The sequence below is a fragment of the Perissodus microlepis genome, chromosome 8, assembly GCF_051167445.1.
Source record: "Perissodus microlepis isolate ML-2025 ecotype Zambia chromosome 8, ASM5116744v1, whole genome shotgun sequence".
NCBI lineage: Eukaryota > Metazoa > Chordata > Actinopteri > Cichliformes > Cichlidae > Perissodus > Perissodus microlepis.
Window position 1 is genome coordinate 18,094,037 of NC_140468.1, and position 25,069 is coordinate 18,119,105.

Sequence of the window (25,069 nt, forward strand, 5' to 3'; positions counted from 1 at the left end):
CAATAGGAAGTTTCATACTGGACACAACATTAAAGTCTCAGCTTTAATTTGACATCAGTACTATGTAGTACTGTCTTACCCTACACTTGAAATGTATCCACAGTTTTAGAAGGCTTCAGAAATGACATTTTTAATATTTTTCTATCTTTTCTGAGATCTTTGCACTCGTAGACCATCAAAGATGATTGATCAGAGGAAATAATATTTAAATATTTGGCTACTTGCCTGTTTGTTCATGGGGTAGGAATTACTTTTTAGGAGTGGATTTGGTTATTTGCTGAGTTTCTGCATGTCATGTCTTGAAATGGATCATGCTGCAGTTGCTGTTGTGCAACATTTTATGGTTTGCTGTCACAGAAAACCCCAAATGGCTCAATTATGAGCAGCTACATCAAAACAAGAAGTTTTTTCCTGCCTCCATCCTTTTGTTAAGCTGTTCCTACTGTGTGTTTTTTATCATTCATTTTTAAGCAAATCTGTTTGGTGTGATCAGGCTAATTGAAGGAATTCATTCCAGCCTTGCATGTTGTTTTACGTGTTGCACTTGGTAAGCCACCTGGTGATGAGAAATGCTATACTGTATATGATCTCCTTTATTCCATTTTTTTTATTGTCAACCTAAAAAGTTAAAAAATGCTGAACTGTCCAAATGTTTTCAGTTATATATTTTTTTGGTTATATTTATTTTATAACAACACCCTGTGCTATTTGTTCATTACCTCTTTGCCTCTCTTGACAGTTGGGACAGAAGCAGAAGGAGCTGGACCAACTGCAGAAGCAGAACAACCTCCTAAAGGAGCAACTGGAAAATGCGCTAGTGAGAGAGCAAAGTGCCAGGGAGGGCTATGTACTGCAGGTAACTGCACTCTTTATATATCCCGCAACCTTATTTTTCTTTTAAATTGATGCCACAACATGAATTAACTTAAAAAAATGTTGTGGTAGAGTGGTGTTAAGAATTGCAAAGTAAAAGTATGTACTGTACTAACAGGTGTGTGGGTGCTTATTCTCTGATATTGCTATGCGTGGTTGTGGTTTTCTTAGCATGAGATTTTCACTAACTGTTTTTTGATGGAGTTTCACATCTCATGGGAAAGTAACTGATTTGATCTGATGTGCTTAAGGTAAGAAAGAGGATCAATAAGCCTCACGCTGTGCTTTTTCTCTCTGCATGTGTCCTTTCGCAGCTTGATTTCTGCATGTTTTGTGTTTCTGAATAAGTGTGTGATTAATGCCTTTTTTTTTCTTCTTTTTTTTACATTAAACACTTTTAGGTCATACCATGAAATCACATTATGTTTGGTCATGTTGTATTCTTTTAAATCACCATATTGATCACCCATTTTTTGGTTAATTGTTTTTTTTTGGGGGGGGGAGGTGTTTGAAGGTGACTTCATCTAAACCTTTCTGTTTTCAAGTGACCTCTGAAAAAGCACAGTAGAAGCTTGAGGGAAATTTTGCTTTCCTAAAAAAAAAAGAGAAGTTATTTTCTTCCTGGTTATCCCCGAGATGTGGCTCTCTGTATTTAGTAGAGGGGAAAGTAACGTGATGATATTAATGAAACTATCTCATCAATCTTTTCAAGAGCGCAACACCTCCTACGTCTTCACCGCACAGAGTGCCATGGCAACACTTGCACAGGCTTAATCAAGATTTACAGGGTGAACTGGAGTCCCAGAAGCGCAAGCAGGACCTTGCACAGCAACAGATCCGGACATTGAAGAGAAGCTACACCGAAGCCCAGGATGCTGTAGAGCGCCACGAGTCCGATATTCAGGCTTTGCAGTCTAAACTTGCATCTGCAATGGCGGAAATTTTAGCAAGTGAACAGGCTGTGGTCCGGATGCGGAATGAGCTCAGGCTAGAGCAGGAACGCTCAAAAGAACACGAAGAAGAATACAGTCATAGTGAGGCTACCCTACGAGCCCAGCTGAAGGACAGTGAAGACAGACTCCGTGAAGTAGAAGCTAACCTCCTGGAGAGAAACCAGGCCCTCAGGCAGCTGGAGCGCCAGCAGGCACTGCAGCGAGACCACGTGAGGGAGATACAGAGGTTGCAGGAGAAGCTGCAAGAAGTGACTGCTCGACTAACTGCTACAGAAGAGGGTCAGGCGCTGAAAGAAGAGCGCCTTAAGCAGGAACAGCATAGCATGCAAGAGAGTCATGAAAGAGAGAGACAGAATCTGTGCAAAAGATTAGCTGAAGCTGAAACTGCACACAAGAAAGTAGAGGACAGGCTGTTCGAGGCTGAGCAGCAGGTAGAGGCCTTGTTAAGGGGTAGGCGGGCCTCAGGAGGTACAGAATGCAAGCAGGAAATGCTGAAGTTGCAAGAAGAGCTGGCTCAAAAGGCTGACATGGTTGAGTCACTGAAGGAAAGTGTCCGTAGACTAGAAGAAGAAAAAGGACATCTTACTTGTCGTTGTCAGGAACTCATCAACCAGATTGCTGAAGCAGACCGTGAAGTGAACAAGCTTCGCTCTCGCCTGGAAACAGAAGAAGCAGACTACTACACCTTGGAGCATTCATATGAGAGGGCTACCCAAGAGTTTCAGAAAATGAGCCAGTTCCTTAGAGAAAAAGAGGAGGAGATCCGGCAGACTAAGGAGATGTACGAGAGACTGATGGAACGCAAGGAGGAGGACCTAAAAGAAGCACTTATTAAAATGACTGCACTTGGCAACAGCTTAGAGGAAACTGAGCTGAAGCTGCAAGCCAAGGAGGAGCTTCTCTGTCAAATGACTCAAAGCCTCTTGGACAAAGTTGAGCCTTGTAATGCTGAGAAGGATCTGCAAGCCAAGCTTGTGGTTGCAGAGGACCGCATTGCAGAGCTGGAGCAGCACCTCAATGCCCTACAGCTGGGGTACGCTAATCTACACATGGAAAGGCAGCAAATCCCAGAACAGAGTGAGGAGGAAAGAACATCACCCTCCTCGTTATCAAACGCAGAGCTTTCTTTAGACAATACATGCACAACAGAGAGCTCCCCAGACGATAAGGAGTCTCAAGCTAAGAGACCAAGGATACGTTTTTCTAGTATTCAGTGTCAAAAATATGTCAATTTCGAGGTCCTGGACACTAGTCAAAAAATGAATCAGGATGTAGCTGAAGACATTGAGTTAACTGAAGGAACAGCTACTCCTGACTTCACAGCCCCACATGCTAATGACCCAGAGAAGTTTATCTCTATCATACATGCTCTTGAAACGAAACTGCTCGCCACAGAAGATAAGCTAAGAAACCTAACACAAAATCTGGATAGGCAACGATCCATGCAAGCAGAGGACTTGTCCGATATAGATTTAAAGATCGGCGAAAAGGATTCTTGCCCAGAGAAAGAGACTAGTGATGCAAGTGGTATACAGAGTAGTGCTGGCATTAAGCATTGTACCAATGCCCTTGTATGTGTGGAAAATGGTCGAGAGAAAGTTAGGGCTATTCTCAGTGGCTCACATGAAACAGATACACAGCTGCACTCATTGTGTGAGATAGAGAAGGATTTGTTCAATGCATCGCTGTACCTTCAACGGGGACAAAAGATGTTGGAAGAGCAATCACCAGCTTTCCATCCAAATCAAACCCCAGAGATTGTAGATAAAGAGACAATGCACCTTTTTGCCAAAACTTTGTCCTTTGAGGCGATGGTTTTGAACAAGATGGCTTTGTTAATACAAACGTCAAAGTCTGACCTCCTGCAGGCTCTTACTGAGATCTGGGAGGACATTGAGCACATTAAAAGGAGTGACAAAGATTGCTTGGCTGTAGTTTATGCCGATGTCTTGACCAGGAAGCTGATTTTAGAAAGTGGGTTCTGGAAAGAACTTGAGAAAGCAGAGACGGATGTTGCTAAATCCAAAGAGGGTGGTGTATTAGATGATGTAGATGTTGATGCCAAAGTTGCCTTCAACAACTTCATTAAAGCAGAATTAGCCTACTCAATTCAAAATCTTAAGCTTTGCTATGAGGAGAAATTCAAAATACTTAAAAGGGAGCTAGCTGTAGCTCATAAAAACCTCTATGAAAGGGAAATGGCTTTGAAAGCAATTATTGAAGCCTCTAAAAGGCCTGATTTGAAAACTGTCATAAAAGAAGTCAAAAACAACTTTGGATTCAACAAACAAAAGCTGGCGGACATTCACCCTCCCGAGCTTGCTCCGTACATGGAGCAGATCGAAATAGAAGAAGCTAGAGACTTGGCTGAGGAAATTGTAGACGGACACTTGGCTGGTGAAATGTCCTCTTGTGGCATTGACTCTGTTGAATCACTGCAAAATGCTCATGAAAGCCTGGCTAATGAACTTCAAAGACAAGCAGCGATCCTCCACAAGTATGCCCAAGAACTAGAAAGTGGCGAAAGCAATCCCGGACTGTCTAAAATGATCCGATCTCTTCTAGGACACCAAACCTCACATATTTTCACAAGTACCTCTCTTTGTATGCGTGAAGCCCTCACCCAGGCTCAAGTGGCATATGTGGCATGTAGGTTACGGGCCATGCATGAACATGATTTGGGCTATTGTAAACAGACCAGTCAAACTATGGATGATCTCGTGCAGCAGCATGCACGCAGTGTCACAGCAATCCAAGAAAAATATGAAGAGTCTTTACAAGAGGAGCGCCGGAACTTCAAGCAAATGGTGGAATCTCTCCAGAAGGAAAATCAGACTCTTAAGAGTGAGATTAGCAAACGTGTGAATCAGCTCTCACAGCAGCAGCAGCAAGTGGTCTTCTTAGAGAAAGAGTTTCAGAAAGAGACGGAAGACCTGAAGCAGAAGCATCAAAGGGAGCTGAGCCGAGCAGAACAAGGCTGTGCCTCAACAGAGCTGGCCCTCATGGAAGCAGCAGCTGACAGTCAACAAAAGTTAGAGGTTCTGCTAGCAGACATGGACACAATGGAGGAGAGGCACGAGAGTCATGTGAGGAAGCTTGAGGAGCAGTTTGAAATGAGGGTTTGCGAGCTCCAGCATATCCACAAGGACAACATCGAAAAGTTACGTTCAGAGTATGTGGAGAACATTCAGAGTCTTAAAGATCACCGACCTTACGATCAAAACCCTGAGGTCTCACAGCCACCTCCTTATGAGGAGGCCGCTACGCCAATGGAAGAGGAAGAGCAGGGAAAAGGGGATGATGTACAGCACATATCAGAGGTCGACTCCATGGTGGTTCTGAAAGACCGCATTCAAGAACTGGAGACTCAGATGAATAATATGAGGGACGAACTGGAGAACAAACACCTTGAAGGAGATGTGGCCAGCCTGAGAGAGAAATACCAGAGAGACTTTGAAAGCCTCAAGGTTTTTGCTCTTTCATTTTACCATTTTAGTGAATAAACCCTTTTTAAGGGAGAGAGATTAGTAGTTATTATAGCCAAAGAAAAAAGTTAACTTTGATTCTTTGATTTCTAATCCTCAGTAACTGGTGATTCGAGTAACTGAGGATTAGGAATTGGGAAATGGTGTGATTTGAGATGAGTGAAACATGTTTAAATTGAACAGTTACATCTGTGGGCTGTAGCATGACTGTAACTGGAGCTTTAAAGGATGTCCTGAACTCCTAGGTGATAAATCATAACCACCGTGGTAACTGTAGACTGTATATAAAGCATGGAAATAGGCTCTAGGGCAAACCCCTTTGATCTCTAACGAACTGGACCAATGAAACTTCCCTTTATGTCAGTGTAAAGAAGTTTAACTACACATTTAATATCCCTGAGATATCTTTATATAAGTAAAATAAGCATATTTTCCACAATATGTCTGTTCTTTTACATCATATAGAAAAGCTGCTGTGTTAAAAGAAAGAAATCTTTCAGCACAACTCTTTGGGCTGAAGTTGTAAGAAATAAATGTGTAAAATGACACAAAGTTCTGGTAGCTCATTACCCAGACTCCCCTGTAATTGTAAAGCAGAAAGTTTTTAATGGTACAGAAAATTGCATCTTTATAAAATAGTTGCTTCAGTGTAAAAAAAAAAAAAATACAACAAAACAAAAAACAAACATAAATGTCTATAGTAGATGGAGGAGGGAGGATTTTTTTTTCTTTCATTTAATTCTTTGGCAATTACTTTGGTATGGTATGAATGGCCAAAGGCAGGCTTTTATCACTGATGAGCTGTGACACTTATGAATATGCAGCTAAAAGTCCAAAATGTATGTACTCTTTCATATTTTCCAAAGCCATCCAGTGAGGCAGATTGCTGGGCCAATTCTGGCCTTCAGGCCTTATGTTTGACGCTGCTGCTTTAGGTTTTTAAAACTGATGAAGTGTCTTAAATTTGCAATATTTCCAATGAACAGCAGGAGGCGACAACTTTGGTTTACATATAGAAGTCCTCAGGAAACACATTCGCAATGAGTTAATGGCCTCAGCGTATTGAATACAACAGGACCTTATTGTATTTTTTATGTAAGTTAAAAATCTTGTTGGCCATCTGAGTCGTAGCTTCAAAAGCTTGCTCGATGAATGACATCAGTAGGTCGTCCATCTTTTATATGCAGTCTCTGCTAATGAAAGTGTTGCTAATTAATAGACTAATAGAACTAGTCTGTTAATTAGACTAATAGCCTATACAAGACTATTAAATTGATAAAAGTTTTAGAATTATGTTTCTAAAATGTTTTTATATCTATATCAATATATACAGACATATAGATATAAACTATGGGTTTGTTGTCTCAGGAAGGTTCTGATCTTTCGGTGAGTGGGTATTCTTCAAATCCTGCTGATCAGCTGGGGACATCCTTTTTTGTTTCAAACAAAGAAGCAAAGCAACCAATAGCAGGTTGTCTTGAGTCCTTTCTGACACAAATTGTATTTCAGTTTACTTTAAATACTCATTTGGGCATCGGTAATCATACCATTTCCCACTTTCAGAATAAAGTAGCCTATCAGAGTAAGAGTCTATCAGTATAAACTGCAGCTTGGCTGGCCTAGAATCTCTATGCTTTACTCGCTCTGTTACTAACATAGACAATTTCTACTTCTAAAAGTCTTGCATGGCCTCTATCACGGATTTTTGCATGTAGTCGAGTGAGTTATAGATAATTTACTAAATCTGTAGTCAAAAATAAAAATGTAGCTGCAGTGAATGCATAATTCTTTTCGCAACGACAGATTGTTGACTTTTTCTTCCACTAGGCCACATGTGAGCGTGGCTTTGCCGCAATGGAGGAGACACACCAGAAGGTGATCGAAGACCTCCAGAGGCAGCATCAGAGGGAGATTTCCAAGCTCATGGAAGAGCGAGAGAGGCTATTGGCTGAGGAGACGGCTGCCACGATTGCTGGTAAAGAAACGGTCTCATCGCTCGTAGCTGCTGTGCTTTGATGACTGTCATACAGTGACTTGATATATGTGCTCTGTTTTTTAATGTAGCTATTGAAGCTATGAAGAATGCGCACAAGGAGGAACTGGAAAAAACCCAGCGCTCCCAAATAAGCGGACTGAACTCTGACATTGATGAACTACGCTTACAATACGAGTATGTTTTACAAGGGGAAACCTAAACTTTGCATCCAGTGTATTTACTGTATCAGTTGGGTGTCAGCATTTAATCTTGACTGGGGCCTAAAAACTGTACTGATGTCTTGCAGTTGCTTTTGGGGGGAAAAACAGTTTTATTATATGATGAAAGAAGCTTCTGCGCTGTGAAAAACACAAATGCATGTTGACACTGATTATCTGACTGTGTAGGGAGGAGCTGCAGTCCATCCAGAGAGAACTGGAGGTGCTGTCAGAGCAGTACTCTCAGAAATGTCTAGAGAACGCTCACCTGGCTCAGGCGCTGGAGGCCGAGAGGCAGGCCCTCAGGCAGTGTCAGAGAGAGAACCAGGAGCTAAATGCACACAACCAGGTCAGACTCCGCAATCCTGCACATGTACTGTGAATACAAACCTGTTTTTGTCCACAGGTTTGAATACGTCTCCATTTTTCTAACAGGAATTAAATAACCGGCTGACTGTAGAGATCACTCGGATGCGCTCCTGTTTTAGTGGGGAAACCGCTCACTCATCACTTTCCCAGGGCAAAGATGTGTATGAACTGGAGGTATGTTTAAACGAGCACACACACACACACACACACACAGACGCTCAACTCATGTTGCTCTACACCCTAAGTGCCTCTCCCTGTCTTGTAGGTATTGTTACGAATAAAGGAGTCGGAGATCCAGTATCTCAAACAAGAAATCCACTCTCTGAAAGACGAGCTACAGTCTGCTTTAAGGGTAAGCACATCTCCCTGAGAGTGATTTAAAAATCTGAGGCCGTATATTCATCCCCGATCATTTTACCAGGACAAGAAATATGCCACAGACAAATATAAGGACATCTACACAGAACTCAGCATTGTAAAAGCAAAAGCAGACTGCGACATCAGCAAACTGAAGGAGAAGTTGCTCATTGCCACAGAAGCTTTAGGTGAGAGGACTGTCGATGGAACAGTTACATCTGGATATGGTGAGTAGAAAATGCTCAATTTGACTTTAATCTTTGATCTTTGTCTCTTTTTGGATTGCTGTTGGTTTGAACTGGGAAAAAATGCCTTTAATCCTCGAAATGTTTTTAACATTGTGTTGCTATCTTTATCCTTCCTGAGAAAGATGTGTCTTCCTCTTGGTAAAGTTAGGAAAAATTGTTTTAAGATTACCGCTTAAATGCGAACAGATGCTGTCGGTTATATATTTTTTGAAGAAGCATCACCACCTGAAGGTAATGTTAATAATAGGGTCTTTATTGTGTTTTTAGATATCATGAAGTCCAAAAGTAACCCAGATTTCATGAAAAAAGAACAGTCGGCGAGCTCCAGGCATTCACGAGGTTTAAGGTCAAAGGTGAGTGTTTGCCATGTCATTTGTTGCTTCTGTGGTAGAAACGTGTTCGGAATCGGTCAGAGGTCATGTTTTACTGAAAGTGCTTCAAGTGTTTCATCTGTCTGTTTTATCCGTCAGTCTGTCACCGAGCAGGTCTCATGGGATAGCTGACACTCCCATTGTGGGGTGATCCCCTCCCAACCCCCGCCCCAACATATGCTGTAGGTATAATGTGATAGACAAACAGCATGCCCTCCATGCCTACCTACCTAACTATGCATGATTTCATCTCCCCTCTGACCCCAAACTCTTTCTTTTGGCTCCACGGTGAGCAATCGAAATATGATATTTCAGCTGAATATCAGAGGTGTGAGGGTGTTACTCATCAAAAGATTTTTAGTTAGAGTCCTCTCCTCCTGCAGAAACGGTTAAAAGATGAAAAGAAACTGTAGCGCTTTCACATCAATGAAGTACTGAACTGTGCTAGGTACTCACTGTGAGGACTCCCAACTGTCTTTTGTTTTTGTTCTGTGTCGTTTTTCTTTATTTAAAAATGTTTTTTACATTAACAGTTTTTTGTTTGTGGCTGTTTGAATCCTCTGTTTTGGTGTTGTGCATACTCTTACGGTACTGTGCAAAAGTCTTGAGTCACCTCCTCATTTCTTCATTTTGCTTCCGAGGAGCCAGATGTTCAGTTGTTTAATTATATTGTGATCTTGACCAATAATTTTTCAGGCTTTCTGGGTCCTTGTCCCCAGTACCTGACTATTTTCATATGAGTGTTTTCCTGTTTTTAAGCCACTCAACACTGACTTGAATCATTAAAGTACAAACGAAGGCACCTAACTCAAGGATTTAACCAGTTTGGTTTATACATAACTTGAAAAAAAATGTGTTTTTGCTATTTCTTTAGTTAAAACCCCAACAAATGCCAAGATAACATAGTTACAGGCATAACAAATATTCTTACGTCAATAAGACAAACTGTCTCAGCTTGGTGTGCAGTGAGTCCTTAAATGTGATTCAAATGGATAGAGAACAAAAAAAATGACAAAATCCAGCCGAGACCTGACACAGATGAGAGATATATTTGAAGGTTCATAAGAAATTGGCTTTCAGGAAGCCATTGTTAACTGAGAACTTTACCTGAAGACTACTTAAAGAAAGCAGAGGAAAGCTTGGCTAAAAGTTTGAGCTGTGTTACAGAGTAAAGGTGGTGATATCATTTTTCCAAGCAGAATATAAATAAATAAGGTCCGGCTCAAGACTTTTTCTCTGTACTGCATTTATGTGGCATGACCATATCCATTTATATTTTTCCTGTACGTCGTGTGTTTTAACCTTTTAAATTAAAGTGTGTCGAGCAGAACACATCTGGGATTAGAAGCTGTGACTGTTTTGTTGTTTCTGACTTTGTGGGTTTTTTCCTTTGCGTCTGTGTGTCTTTGTGTGTTCGCTCTTTTCTGCCCACATGCGCATTATTGTCTCATAACAGTAAATGACTTTGTTTGTCTTTAACAGAGCCTGAAAGAGGGACTCACCGTGCAGGAGCGCATGAAGCTTTTTGAAGCAAAAGATTCCAGAAAGATTTAACCTGAAAAGTTTTTTGCTTTTTTTGTTTTTTCTCAGTTTTTCTTTGTTTTTTTACGCCTGCCGTGCCATCATGGGCTGAAGATGTTGGGGTGGCATCTGAGATCAAGGACTTTAATCTATCTGTTCTAAACCTCTTTCACGTTTTAGCTCGATTTTGTCTCTTATTTTAATTCTTAAAGTACATACACTTACGATCAGGCCAAGTTGGAGTCGTGTCAAACGCGCTGTGAGAGATTCGATTACAGCTTTTCTGTTGATCCTCCAAAATGCCAAAACTGACAGCAATACATAATATGAATAATATATAAATATAAATATATCCCAATATTGAATTAAGTATCTGCTGTATTTTATTATTATAATAGTGTCTATATCTAATAATTTTTAATGTGCTTAATGTTGCACCAGTTCTCCTGTACATAACTACTGGACACATGTAGACTATGGTTTGCTATTATTGTTGGGGCATCTGCTGTACTATTTGATTGATATTGGAAAACAATGTGATGCTTACCTTGGTATGATGTATGAGTGTTTTATAAAACGGTGTGTCTGCGTGTGGAAGTGGGGGGGGGAGGTGAGATTGCACTTACCTTTTGACTACTTGAGGAGGCTTGTTTTTATTCGTCTCAGAATCGGTGTAGTGACTTCCAGTCGATTTATTGCAGTGCAACCAAACATGCTGACTCGCGTCACATTAGGTGACCAGCCGTGATTTGTTAGCGATACTGGAATTTATTTCAAATTTCTTAAATTCCGACTTTGTGTTTGCTTCAGTGTGAGAATTATCATCTCCTTAAACCTGAACCTGTTTTCTGGATTTGCATGATCACGTTGCCTCCTTTTCCTACTTTTTGCTTTAGTGTGGCGCTCTAGACAATTATAAGCTTTGCTTTGCAAGTCCTACTGTTGAGATGCTGAGATTGAGATGTTTTACTGTAAGCGGCAGTCTTGAAGCACTTGGCCCAGTCCCTGACCTCTTACTGAAATCTAGTCGTGCCTCAACTGAGTGAAGAATATAGACATCCATGAAACCTGTGCAGCTATGGATACACACTGTATAGTATTCAAACCACGCCTTGTGTATATAAATATATGCCACACGGAAGACTTCTGTGTTTTGTTTTAAAACTTGTACCTTGCTCTCTAGCTCTATAAGAAATATATATGAATATTTTTTATTTTCATTTGAATGTATAACGTCAAATAAATGAAGTGTTTAAAAAAAATCTGTGGCTTGTATTTTTCTTTTTACAGACTTGGGATTCAGCAGTTTGTGCACCCATTCCTTACACAATTCTTCATTAATTTATTATTTAGCTGTAAGGTGTGAATCTGTGGTGGATGAACCTACTCACTGGACGCTTGAATAAATCCACCTTTCCAGTACCAGGTTGGACTCACTGATTGCATTCAGAGCTGCCTTTAATTCTTTTGTAGATTCAACAAGGTGCTGGAAATGTTCCTCTGAGATTTTGGTCCATATTAACATGAAGGCTTCACACAGTTTCCATGGTGACATCCCAAAGGTGCTCTATTAGATTGACATCTGCTGACTGGAGGCCTTTTGAGTACAGAACACTTTGAGCTTTGTGCCATAGTGCGTTACTCAGAAAGGTACACTGTGGTCATAAAGGGATGGACATGGTCAGTAACGGTACTCAGGTAAGCTGTGTTGCTTAAATGATGCTCAGTTGGTTCTAAGAAGTCCCACATTTCCTGAGAAAATATTGCTTTCCAATCTTCAGTATTACCATTCTCTGATATTTGGCATCAAGAAGGTATTTTTACTCAGAGCTCACTGATAGTTTCTCTTTTTCAGTCTCTGAAGAGATGTTTGTTGGGAACCTCAGCCTGTCTGCCACCAACAGCCATGCCACATTCAGAGTCACTTAAATCACTTCTTTTTCCCACTCGACCATGTCTACGTGCCTAAATGCACAGAGTCAGTATCACAACAGTCAGGATGTTCGGTGCTACCAGTGCCTTGAACTTCAGAATCCATTGCTGGATACTACAATGGTTATAATTGAAAAAACAGAGAAATGTAAACAAAAACAAAAAAATATTAACTGTGTCTGAGAAATCTGAAGAAAGCTTGAAAAAGTGATTTCCACGGGACTTCAGATGAGGTGGCTGCTGTACAGAACAAAGCTGGTCAGATGTCTAAACTCAGACCTACTTCAGTCTAGGTATGTAGTGGGTAAACTGATTTATTTGTTGAATGAGTAGTGAGCAAAGGTGAACAGAAAAGCAGAGAATATTGACTACCATAGATTTTCTAGGTCCTGGAAGGAGCCTTGTTCAATAAAGTCGAGGATGTTTAATCGGAGGCTGAGCTCTGTTATCTTCAACAGTTTACTGAGAGACTTCTTGGTTGCTTGGTTCAGCAGGCCGAGCTGTGGGTGGAGCTGGATGAGGGCACTGAATGCTTTTGACTCATCTGCAACTTGTTGAAAAATAAACTGGCACCAGTCTCTTCAGAGGCATGAACCACTTATGGTCAGTGTTGTGGATTTTGTTCTTATCAAAGCTAAATAAAACCGGGAGGTTATGAGGCCTTTGAATGTGTCCTGATGAGCGGTGAGATTATTTCGATTCAGGGTTTTGAGAACCCTCAAACATAGTACTGGTGGGATTTAGCCTGAGTGTGTTCCCCTTACCCAGTGACAACTGAGCCACATCTCCAAGATTTGCATCCGGAATAATAACCACTTCCAGGGATTACGTTCCACGAAGCTGGAGTTGGGTTCAGATAACTTGGATCCTTTTCAAGTTAACCGGTTTCAAATTAGATTCAGACAAAACTTGAATAAAGTGCAAGAGATGCTACAAAAACAAAGAAATGCAACATTACATGAGCTACACATGCATATACTTATTATTTTACAGCGATTTCTTCATAAACAGAGGGGGAAAAGCCCCAGGAGAACTTCTGGATGTTATTTACTAAGAGATTGAGATACCTAAGAGTTGAAGAACCTCCAGCCTCTTCACAGCTGAATGACTTGAGCATGTTGAGAGACAAATCAAGTTTCTGAACCACAGGAAGGATCAGAAGGAGGGTTCATAGGTGAGCACTTACATCGTGGTGTATGTGTGAGATGTTGTTGGTTTAGAACATCCAGGATGTCCAGATCTCTGAATTCTCCACCTTTTAGAGAAACTAACTGGTTCTAGCTCTGCTCCAGGTGTTTCAGCCTCAGCGATCCACCTGGGATCTCTGATCTTGTTCTTCTACAAGTTGATTGTAGTTTGTTATCAGGGAGGATGCTAACAAGATCACAGAGGTTAACAGAGTCACGGTTTGGCCACCACAGGGCTTCTGTCTGGGAGCAGCATTTAAAGCCAAGAGTGCAGCAGGCTGAGGTGCTGAGCAGAAGCACAACAGCTCACAGCATCTTGACATCACAGCTCCTTCAAGACTGCAGTGAGGTCAGGCCTGAGAAATCTGAAAGTGCAGCAAGCTTTATTGGCTCCAACAGCTAAGCACGAACGGATGTTCATCACTATGAGAGAGCTTTTCTTTGCATTCTTGTTGTAGTGATGTCTAGTCAGTGATGTAGTCAGTGGCTGATCTGTGATGATGGTAACGCACTTTTATCTTGTGGCTGATGTCTGAGAAAATATAACCAACGTCGTGCAAAAGATCACCCCGGTGAGTTTCTGCCGCTTCTGTCATTCGTGTTGTTTTCCTTTGTATTGTCAGCACTAACCCCAGGGATGCTCATCTGGCTTTGTCCACTTGAGGGCGCTATCATCTTGGCTCTTACTGTTCCCGAAACAAGAAAGAAAAAACACCCAAACAGGCCACAGACGCATGTTTTTCTAAGAAGCATCCAGATTATTTAATTTCACAATCATTATCGAGGTGGGGGTTTTTTCCTGGATGCTTTTGCATAAATTTTCTGTAAATTAAAGGCAGATTTTTTTTTCCAGCCAAGGAGAAAATCTACAAATCAAAGATTTATATTATTCTTTCATTTTCTCCTTCTACTACTCTTAGTAATACAAACTACCTTGCACTGATAAAGACTTTCAGCACCTTCATTCGACCCTATATAATCATTGCCTCTGGTTTAATAATCTATTCATTATTATTATTATTATTATTATTATTATTATTATGTATTTATGGGGATTTCTTTAACTATTTGTTTTTTTTCTGATGTTCATAGGAGAGATGTAAATCTAGTCTAAATTTCTTTATATGTATAACAACAATAAAAAACTATTCTATTCTAATTATAAGAATAAGACTTAAAATAGATAGAAGAAGAGGACTGTTGTTTTTCATCTTGTTAGTTAGTGCAATGACAAATCATACAGTTTCCATGCACCCATCGCCTTCTGCTTATCCACTTCAGCCACCTTTCCCAGCTGCCATAGGGTGAAGGCCGGACAGGTCGGCTGTCTGTTGCAGAAAACGAAAACATAAATTCAAAGCTTACTGTTCTTTCTTTAGCAGGAAAAAAAAACGTGTGATATTGCAGGGACTAAATGTTGAATTTGCTGTTAAAATGAGCGGACAGTCATTTTTGGCCTGACCTCTTGAGGTCGAACATCCCGCGGTGGCTCTTCTGGTCGTGGCAGCTGACCTTTGCTGCTGCTTCTGGAGTGTGATGGTGGTGACGGGGCTAAAAGACGTGGGGCAGCCCTGCTCTCTGCGTCAGTCCTCGGGGGAGACAGGTCTCAAGTTTAGTTTATGTGGAGGTCGGCCCCGCAGCCAACCTTAGTAGTCGCACAGGTAACCCAGCTGATGGGCTTTGGCTTTAGGAGCTGCTTCACCTTTAGGACAACGTAGGCAAATTCAGGTCACGGTGCCTCTTTGGATCTATTTGTCTTTTTTTTTTCTCCCCTGTTTTTCTTTCTATCGATAAAGACTACAATGATAGCATTTGGCTTTGTGATTGCTCACCGTGCAGCAAAATGTTCAAATTAGTACCTTTTCTTTGCAAATATTGATTAAAATCTTCCCGTTTTTCATTATTTTATGTGTCTTAACCCCTATTTTGCTCTGTTTTTGAAAAGAATAGATGTGTTTGTGTGTGTAATCCATTTTATTTTCAGCCCAACACGACATCATCCATATAAAAACATTAGCCTTTAAAACATTTTACATTAATTACATTTATTTTCAGTACAATATTTACAAATCAGCTCAGAGAATTATCTCTTGTCATGATCATTAATGTGCACGATTATTTAAATTCGCCTGTAAAAAAAATGCTGATGTAACATTTTTAAAATGTCTAAACGTCCTTTAGTGTATCAGAAAAAAAATCCTCCAGATTTTTCAGTCATTCTCTGTTTACTTTATACGGTGCAAAATGTTTCTGTGAACAACTGAGAAACACAGCGACAGTCTTTTTTTTTTCCAGCTGATGAAAGTCTGAGGCATGCCAGTAACCAAAAACAAAACTACACGCGAAGCGCTGGATGGGTTCTGTTATATTACAGCCAGAGGAACAAGCAGAGTTTCAGTTGTCGGTAGCTGTTAAAGGGCTTGGAGGACAGTGGGCTTCGAGTCGCTGTATGGATGGGGGTCTCTTTGGGGGTTTGGCAGAGGAGGAGATGTCGGTGAACACTACTGATCGGCCGTCGGGGCAGAGCAGGACGCTGGAGTCGGCCTCACACTTGGTGGTTCTGCTTGCCCACAGAGCCTCAGCAGGACTGGGCCTCAGGCCAAGGCCACCAGGAGACAGGACCTCTGTGTTCACCACTGACGCCTGACTCATCTTGATCAGCATGTCCAGCGACTGTTTACGACTCTCAAGTGAAGCCCTTATCACCTTCCTCGCGCTCTCGTCCTCCTCGTCCTCTCTTCTCTCTATCAGCTCCTCGTCCTCCTCCTCTGTCTCAGTTGCGTTTTCCTTAAGACCCCCATCTTCCCTCCTGCTCTGATCGCCAATCGACTCCGTCGAGTCCCTCTTTACTGACAGGTCGAGAGGCCCATCGCTCTGGCGAGCTGTTCGCTCCAAAGCCTGGTGAATGTGAGAAAGCTCGCTGCGGATTTTGTTAAGGTGCTCCCAGAGATGTCTCTGGGCAGGAAGGTCTTCCTTCTCTAGGTGGGAGATTTTGCGCTCGGCCTCGTGGTACTCCTGCAGCGCCTTGGAGAGGTCACCGAGCAGAGCAGCGACTGACTCAGACGCCCCGATTGTCCTGGCGGCAGCTGAGTCCTGGCTGTTGGGTCTTCCACAGGTTGAGAGAGAAGCTGTTTCGCTGGTGGGGCTGGTGAGAGGATCGTTGTACCACAGCTCAGTGGGCCGACCTTGAACATGAGCATCCTGCAAACTAAGAAAGAGTGAAAGAAAAGAGTTAAATAAACACTCCTAAGAGGTTTAATCTACGCCACAACTACTACCAATTTTATTACAAAAACAGTTCTGAGCTGTTTACCTGTCCGAAGAGAAGAGAAGTTTATCTGTCCCCACATTAAGAGTTGATGCAGTTTGAATATTTTTCAGAAGGTCTAAAGTCAAGCCCAAGTTTGGCTTCTTCTCCGTAGGGGCCTCTTGGTTTCTTAAAGGAGCTCCTGCCCTCTTCAGACCCCAGCTTGCTCTGCCTTCCTTGGCTGCAGCCTGCAGTTTATCCCCCAGCCTGTAGCCCTGATCAGGGGAGTCTCTCTGAGGTGACACCCAGCCAGCGGGAGTGATGGTAGATCCCGGCCTCACAGCAGGCACTTTCCACAGATTGACTTTGGGCTGGAAACTGGACAGAGGACTTGCTTCTAGAGTGTTTGTTGATGTCTTGAGAGGCTTGCTGGTGTCGCTCTGACTGGATGCCTGTCCGAATGTGTGCTCGCACAGGAAGGGGTAGTATAGTCGAGGGGGGATGAGAGCTCGATCTGCGTGTGCACTGGAGGCTGGGTGTATCAGCTGAGCGGCCGAGGCCAGGAAGGGGAGCTGGGCGAGCTGTGCGTGGGTCTGGGCTGTGACACCGGAGGCTGCGGTGGGAATAGCTGAGTTCATGTAGGAGAAAAGGCCAGGGCTGATAGGATAACCTACCCCAAGCACTGAAAGGTTAAGCCCAGTGGGGTCCTGGTAATCCACCAGGTTTGGTGGTGGGGGGTAACAGGGGATTGAATTATTCACTCGAGGCTGAGGACCTTCAGCTTTGGCTTTAGTGTGGCTGGATGCCAGCAGCCGCCACTGCTCCGACAGTAACCCGGGAGCTGTTAGGCATGTCTTTGATAGCTTATAATGTCTCAGTTGGGCCTCTACCTCCACAGAGCGGGCTCGTAAAAACTGATCTTCGAGAGAGAGCATGTCGTCGAGCTCTGAATCTGGCTGTTTGGTTTTCTTCCTAGTGCTTTCTGCTGCTTCACCTCTGTCGCTATCACCGGAGCTTTCTTTGATCAGCCCAGCGATCTCTACCCCCTCTCCTCGTCCCTCTTCATCTTCTGGTCCCTGGCTGTCTCTGCCCTCGCCATCCTCCTCTGCAGACCTCCTCTGACCCTGCCTTTCCTCAGTGCGAATCACCTGCTCTAGCTCATCTTTTCCGGGAGCGTGCAGGCCATGGGCCTGCTGAAAGGGCCGGAGCTGCTCCGGGTGCAGGATGTTGCCCTTTTTATACGGCCAATCTGACTCTATAAGCAGGGACAGAGAGTTCTTGCACAGGCTGTACTTCATATGGTTGTACAGGTGAGACTTCTCCATGCAGGTGAAGGGGCACTGGAAGCACTTGTAGTTGTAGGGTTTGCCCCACGGCCGGGGGATGTAGTGAGGCTTCTTCGGCTTGCGCTCCTTGTGTTTGCTGGCTGACGTGACTTTGCAGGTGTCATCCTTGGACATGGTTGAGTCTTGATATTTCTAAAGAGCGTGTGATTTAAATTTTGACAATTCAAGCTAGACTTTGAGATATTTCTTCAGAGTACATTTCATTTGTTGTGAGGTTTTCCTTAATTTTGCGGGTAGGTGGCGATGAAGAAGAGCATCTTCTTGGTCAAATTGCAGCTGTACCTGTGAAATAAACAAGAGAGTGGATCATGAATGAAAGCACAGACTGTATATATGATGTTTTGTTCTCTGCGAGTCAGAAGGAGGGATGCGGTTTTCATTTCTGTAAGAAAACAAACTATGAGAGGTAAAGTTCTGCGTGCACTGAAGGGTGATTTATGCCATTATGCACATATGTGTATTATGAGAGAACATTTGTTTTCTGCCTAAGCCGAGGGCTGTCACTAACCTAACTGCAGGGAGGCCCACGCTGCTCTGTTCTCACTGTACCTGCCACTACTCATTAGTTCCAGTGCAGTACCAGGCACTAGCAGGGCCCAGGGCTGGGGGCAAAGAGGGCTGTCACGGGGGACTCTGCACCTGTGCAGTGGGGTCTCACAGCATTCACAGCCCTGCTTGAGTTCTGGGGCCAGGCCCTCGAAGGCCGGCTACAGGCACCGCACGGCCATGCCTGGGATTGCACAGCGCTGGTACGCGAAGGAGAGAAGTTGGGGGTTTGAGGCCCGATTCCTAATGAGAGCCTGGCATCATGCCTATAGGGCGTCATTAGTGCCAGGATTGGGATCTGGGTCAGGACACGGTGCATAGGTTCCACTGCCTCGACTTACCAGCTCTACATTTAGACTGGGGTCATACTTGTTAGGCAATATTAGCAGGGATTATAATAGGTAGCATTTAATTGAATTTAATTTAGCTTCTGATTGGAAAATATCAAAATATATATATATTTATTTACAGTTAGACATGTCTTACAAAAGAGGCCAACAAAACCTTTAAAACCTGAGCACCTTTAAATATTATTACTGAGCTTTTACACTACTTTTAAACATTATGCTTCATTTTATGAATAAACAGGCAGATTTATTGATTAATTTTATTTTTAATTTTCTTCTGCATGTGTTAAGCAGGCTTGTCTTTTGGATTTAAGAACAAATAGTCCCTGTAGAATTTTTTTCCCTTATTCCACTCTCTTTTTTGCTCCTCTTCATCTTTTATTTCATTAGTTCAGAATTTAGTTTAATTAACACCACTTCATTCCAATCCTTTCAGATAAATTCAAAAACATTTTTTCCCCATCTGTGAAATTGCAGAAACTTTGTGATCTCTTTGTACTGCGAGCGAAGCCATTGGGTGAAGCCTGCAGTGAAAAAGAAGATGTAAGCAGGCTAGTGCTCAGTTTAAAACACTCTGCTTTGGGGGCTTTTATTTTGCCGTTTTTTCCTCGGGTCTCTCAAAGATGAAAGTCTACGTAAAGTTCAGGTTCCATGCTGAGGTAAAAAAGAAACTTCACCAACTCCTTTTTCTTTAATGCACGGATCTCTTCCAAGACTAGAAACAAAGGAGAGCCAAGCAAACACAGGTGACGGCGTGGATCATCATCTGTGAGTCCATGAGACGAAGGCTAACAAAGGATGGCTGCTGCTCACCACTTTCCCAACTGGACCCCCAGAACTGGCCCGTTAGTGGATGACCATTTGACTGGCTCACTTGTCCGCCCCGGGGCTCTGACCTGAGCTTTGGGCTCATAATGGAGTCTAACAGCTGCTGCTGCGAGCCAATCAATAAAAATCATTTTTACAGTAGATTTTTTCCCCTCTTCTGGCCACCGCTATCCGCTCTCCTCTCCACTGACTGCGCTCTTTGGCCCCCCCGCTGCCCATATCTGAACCCTGTGGTCTTGTTTTAAGCTTTTAGGGACTATGATCAAACAAGCTTAACAGCTTGAACATCTATTGTTGCAATTAAGGAGGCTCACCACACTAAAAGCTTTGACAAGTTACATGCTACAGCAACCACACCGCTGACAGCAGAAAGGGACTTGGTTATTTTTTTAATGCACAGGAAGTCGATGCACGCAAAGACTGCAGGGGAAATTATTTTTAAGCTCTCGTGTTTAATAAATTCATTAAGTTTAATACTTTACCTAAGATGATGGCCCGGGTGAGCTGTCACTCCCTCTGAGAAAAAGTTCTAAAAAAAGAAGACAAGAAGATTTTTATGTTGACTTTCTTCTATGATTAAAAAAACATGAATTTCTGTAAATTTACAAATCAAGTAATATTGATATATTTGCATTTAATTTTTTAAACCAAATTTAATAGAAATTAAAATGATGATGAATTAAAATAAGCTGACAATAATTTATTTTAACACCACAGAAATGTATTTATCCAGTAATATTAAAATATACATATATATAAAAGATTCTCATTTTAAATCAAAATAGTAATGTAGTTTAATTAAATCTATAAATAATGACATCAAAGCTCACTTTTTTCAAAATTAAAAAAACAAAGGCATACAGCAGGACATAAAACAGCATCAAACATTTCTGCCCTGCAAACAAAAGCAGCATTTAAACAGGCCTCTGCTTAACTTCCCTCTAAAATATCGCTCAGCCTTCACAAACAAACCTTGCTTCTTAAAGGAAAGGAGGAAACGTATTCATTCATACCTAAAGTGAGGTCCCGGTGTGGCTGTCTGTCACTCCTCTGCAGCGGCAGGGCAGCGCGTCCCGCTCAAATGGCAGCGCAGGAGCGAGTGTGGAGATATATATTGACTGGGAGCATTACCCCGAGGCGCTACAATACAGCAGCTCCCCCCCCCTCTCCACCCTGTTTGCTCCCCCCTCTCCACCTCTCTGGATTGTCAAGTGTGGTCTCCACCTTGCAGTCAGAATGCAATATAACAATTTACACAATGCTGGCAAAGGTTAGGTTAGTGATGGCTTCTTGTTACAACGTAACAGAGGACAGAGGGGGTTAAATCCTCCATAACTGATACGTAATACTAAGAAGACTGACTTCTAAGGCTGAATCTGGATATTCAGTATTTTATTATGTTGGATTATGAGAAAAAGCTCTTATGAATTAACTATTTTTAGGCTTTTTACTTAAACATTGTTTAAACTTCCTTGATTCTAATATCTGTGGTTTTAATTATAAGCCTTTAATTTTTAATAATCAAAAGCCACCAGAAAATATTCCTTCTTTTCATCTTATCTTGTGTATACGAAGCGTTAAAGTCCACAGTGGAGGTAAAGGTGTGTATTGTGGAGTGGTTAGTGACTGTTTCCGCATCACCCGTCTTTACGTCCATCACCAGCTTCGTTTAAGGAACCTGTGCTGAGGATGATCAGCGCAGCGTGTCGGGGAACGGGTGGTGTGAGCTACAGCATCTCATCCACAAACAGTGACTTAGACATGACGTTTGCGTGCACATATTCCCAGTTTAATAAAAGCCGTGTAAGCAGTGTACTCCTTTTATGTATTCCAGAGTAGGATGTTTGCAGTATTTTCCAGGTGAGAGATATGCTGACATGATTTGGGTTTTCAGAGCAGCCTCTGGGCATGTATACAGTACATTTAGATTTGCCTGTTTTGGGTCAGGTTTGTCCACCAGTTTGCATTCTCATCTCAAAAGTCTCCACTTCTACAGGAGCTGGTTATCAACAGGTTTTTGGATATGCAAAAATACTGCCGGCTCAAACCTTTTCAAGAGCTTTTACAGCTTCGAATTCATGTCTGTGCATGTAAACACGGAAATTCTCACTCCTCTCCTAAATCTAATCCCAGCATCTCAGTCTCCTTTCTTCACCCCTTCTTTCATTCTCCCTCCTCCATCCATCCCTGACTCTCGTAGCCTGTGGCGGGCTTTGGGTCGACTTCAGGTTCTTCGTTTCTCTCTTCGGGCTGGGTGGGAAGCACGCACGCGAGCCCCTTTGAGAAATGTCAGTGTCCGTGTGCCGGGAAAGTCGGGGGCCCTTCACGAGCCATCGGGCCTGCTGTCACACAGAGGCGGCCAAATGGAGACTGACAGGCCACTCCATAGAACCTAACCATCTGTACCAAATGTGACAGCAGGGGAAAGAGGATGTCTGGTAAATCAGGAGGAACGACAGGAGTGCACTGTGACACGAGGAGGAACTAGAGAAGGAAGAGAAGCTGGAGAAACAAAGATCCCTCACTTCTTAGTGTGGCCACGTGGGAGCAGATGTCAGGGTTTTTTCTTGTTTTTTCCCAGAGAGTAAGGAAGCATTTCACTCCAACTGCAGGAACACTTCGGACAAAGTGTCAGTTTCTCCTGTTAAGTTCAAATGTACAGAACGAGAATTGTCTCCTTCCTCTTAATTTCATTCAGTGTCTTATTAACATCTCACTGACTTTCTTTTTTTAAAAAGAGGTTTAAATGCTTCACCTTTGCATGAGTGTATAATAAATGTTGCATGCAAAATTACTCAGAATAAAGGTAACAGGACAGAAAGGGGGATTTTTTTGGCTTTCAGTGTTTTACTAGTGTGATATAAGAGTAAGAATAATTGAAGAATATATGTTTTATTCTTGAATCGTGGTGATTGTAATACTCTATTGTTAATAAATTCATCAATACTTGTGCAGTAGAGTGGTCAGAATTTCCCATAAACACTCCTAAACTTGTGAAAATCCTTCCTAGAAGAGTTGAAGCAGTTATTGGACATCATATTAAACCTTATGGATTAAGAATCAGATGTCACTCAAGTGTATATGTGTGTAAAAGCAGACAGGTGAGCACTTTTGGGAGTGTAGTGTCTGTGTCGTCACTGCTGCTCTGTTCTCTTGTGATGTCCATGCATGCTTGTGGAAGAGAGTGAAGGCTCCATTACAGAACCACACAGCTAAATATAAATCCTCACAGATGGAAACAACAACTTTTTTTGGACTACAGTGACAAAACTGCAGTTAACATGAGACCAAATATCAAAAACAAAACCACTATTATCCTGTTTGGCACCACAGTAAGTGCACCAGGGTTGAGTTTGCATGTTTTCCCAGAAGATCATGTTTCAAAGTGTTAGATTGGTTGCAGGTTAACAGTTCACAGAGAAGTATCACTCATCTGAAGAGATGTTACAATTATAAATGTTCTCACGTAAAGCTGTGGATAACTCAGTTAGCAATCTAAACTTGCAGCAGCAGAATCACCAATCAATGGGAACATTTTGTCACCGCACTCTGTCGTCTGTTATTTCCAAGTATTAGACTTCCAATAATAAATTATTGTGCTGCATTTTGAACTTACTGAGCCACAGTTTGATATGAATTTAAAATGGCTCGTGGGCTTGTCTTGTGCTGCTCAGAAATATAGTACTGAGTATGGCACTGCATTTGATTGTTAATCTGAAGATCGCAAATGATTCAGAGGCTGTAATGTCTGAAATTAATTCTTTTAGTCGTTTTGTTCTTGCTTTTTGTTTTCTTAAGTGTAAGTATTTATATTCTAGACTCTGTTTTTTTAATTAAACTTGCTGCACGTGCTCCTAAATTACCAGAAAAGTTGACATATGTACAGCTCATTTACAAACTTCCTTCAAGTCTGACTGTAAACTGCAGCGTTTTATCTTCAGAGAAAATAGAAATGTGCAGAAGCCGATACTCGCAGTGTGAACACGAAAGTCTCCTGGCGAGTTGAGGGTCCTTATGGAGCAGCATCTGGGGAGGCTGACAGCAGCACTCTATTACCACTCAGAGAAAGGAACCAGAGGGCTGCAACAACACCGCTACCAGCCAGATCCAGCTGTGCAGATGCCTCCAAACGTACGCACACTTAGACCCATGCAAATTAAGAGAAACATACAGAATGCACATACGCCCGCCGTCCCACATGATGGACTGTGTGCTCTAAAAAGAAATATATAAAGATGGAAAGATGAAAGATGAAAAAGCGACCGCTTACCCAGGATAAAGCTGAAGCTTTTTCCACCGCCTGGGTTTTTAGGCCTGAGGTGAAATCGCTAACAGCTCCTCTCTTAGCCTGCGCTGCTGGGCACATTAACTAAACTCATATCGCTCTCAGCCACTATCAATTATTCACCACCCCTCCCCTCTTTCCCCTCATTTTCAAAGGAGAAACACTCCAAGAGCCACTTCCAGCTGCACTGACACACAGCCACAGTGACAAAACAACCCCCTGCCTTTGGTGCCTTACTTTATCCTGGATGTTTTGATTTTAAAATCCTCATTATGATTTTAACAGTATTCTTTAACATGCTAATAATGATCTTACATCATTGTTGCAATAATATACTTCTTTAAAACTGAGCTTAAGCTATCAAAGGGAGAAGTTGGAGAAGTTGTAAATATCGGGATATTTGAATTGCAGCCTGACTGTGGGATGATGTGCACCATCACCAAACAGAAACCTGGCAAACTGAGAAAGACCACACCCATTCAGCTGGTTATATCACCAATCATAGAAGGACTTTTTCATTAAAAACCTCAAATTAAAATGATCTCTACAGTCTGAAGAAAAATTAGACAAAATTATTATTCCATATACAACACTTAACAAATTTATTAGACCACCATCCATGCAAGGTTTGTGCCACAACTGCTGTAAATTAACAGTATTTGTAATTTTCTATGTTTTTGTAATTGTTAATAATTAATGTTAAGCTCGCTCTGTTTAATCCAAATCATATTTGTAATGCTAAAATAAAACTAATGTCTCTAAGCATGAAATTTCAAATTTACTGTTTTACAAAAAAGCTGAAAATATTAGTGGTCGAATGTTACGCTTGATTCGTTCCTGACTTTTCAGAGAAGTTCAGTGTGCCGGCTTTAAAATTGAGTATGTGAACTCAGTTTGCTTTTTGCCAAATACATAGCAATATCAGTTTTTGGTCTAAACATGTTTTTGACAGATTTTGAGAAATGTAACAAATGAATTAAA

General features: G+C 41.9%; 2 protein-coding genes across 7 annotated transcripts in view; one reads left to right on the plus strand and one right to left on the minus strand.

The window, feature by feature from the left end:
* Window positions 1–11,632, plus strand: part of mpripa (myosin phosphatase Rho interacting protein a) — a 52,436-nt gene extending 40,804 nt beyond the window's left edge. For 4 of the 5 annotated variants that reach the window (XM_084937915.1, XM_084937912.1, XM_084937913.1 and 1 more), the window contains 10 exons: window positions 740–856; window positions 1,586–5,293; window positions 7,139–7,286; window positions 7,376–7,481; window positions 7,694–7,853; window positions 7,940–8,047; window positions 8,139–8,225; window positions 8,295–8,457; window positions 8,746–8,831; window positions 10,332–11,632. In XM_084937915.1, coding sequence (XP_084794041.1) covers window positions 740–856; window positions 1,586–5,293; window positions 7,139–7,286; window positions 7,376–7,481; window positions 7,694–7,853; window positions 7,940–8,047; window positions 8,139–8,225; window positions 8,295–8,457; window positions 8,746–8,831; window positions 10,332–10,403 — 4,755 coding nt within the window. In that variant the 3' untranslated portion in view covers window positions 10,404–11,632. Of the gene's footprint in view, window positions 1–739; window positions 857–1,585; window positions 5,294–7,138; window positions 7,287–7,375; window positions 7,482–7,693; window positions 7,854–7,939; window positions 8,048–8,138; window positions 8,226–8,294; window positions 8,458–8,745; window positions 8,832–8,948; window positions 9,032–10,331 lie in introns of all 5 variants that reach the window. The other variant, XR_014801160.1, reaches the window with a different exon arrangement.
* A 3,858-nt stretch (window positions 11,633–15,490) lies between these two features.
* prr35 (proline rich 35) lies at window positions 15,491–20,939 on the minus strand. Of its 2 annotated transcripts, XM_084937916.1 has the most exons (4): window positions 20,817–20,939; window positions 20,286–20,332; window positions 16,803–18,364; window positions 15,491–16,697 (listed from the first exon to the last, which is right to left on the minus strand). In XM_084937916.1, exons 3-4 carry the CDS (start codon window positions 18,194–18,196, stop codon window positions 15,884–15,886), a joined length of 2,208 nt encoding a protein of 735 aa, XP_084794042.1. In that variant the 5' UTR covers window positions 18,197–18,364; window positions 20,286–20,332; window positions 20,817–20,939; the 3' UTR covers window positions 15,491–15,883. The 2 variants fall into 2 exon arrangements, with proteins under 2 accessions (XP_084794042.1, XP_084794043.1); XM_084937917.1 differs by lacking the exon at window positions 20,817–20,939 and having other exon boundaries at window positions 20,286–20,403.
* Window positions 20,940–25,069: the final 4,130 nt, after the last annotated feature.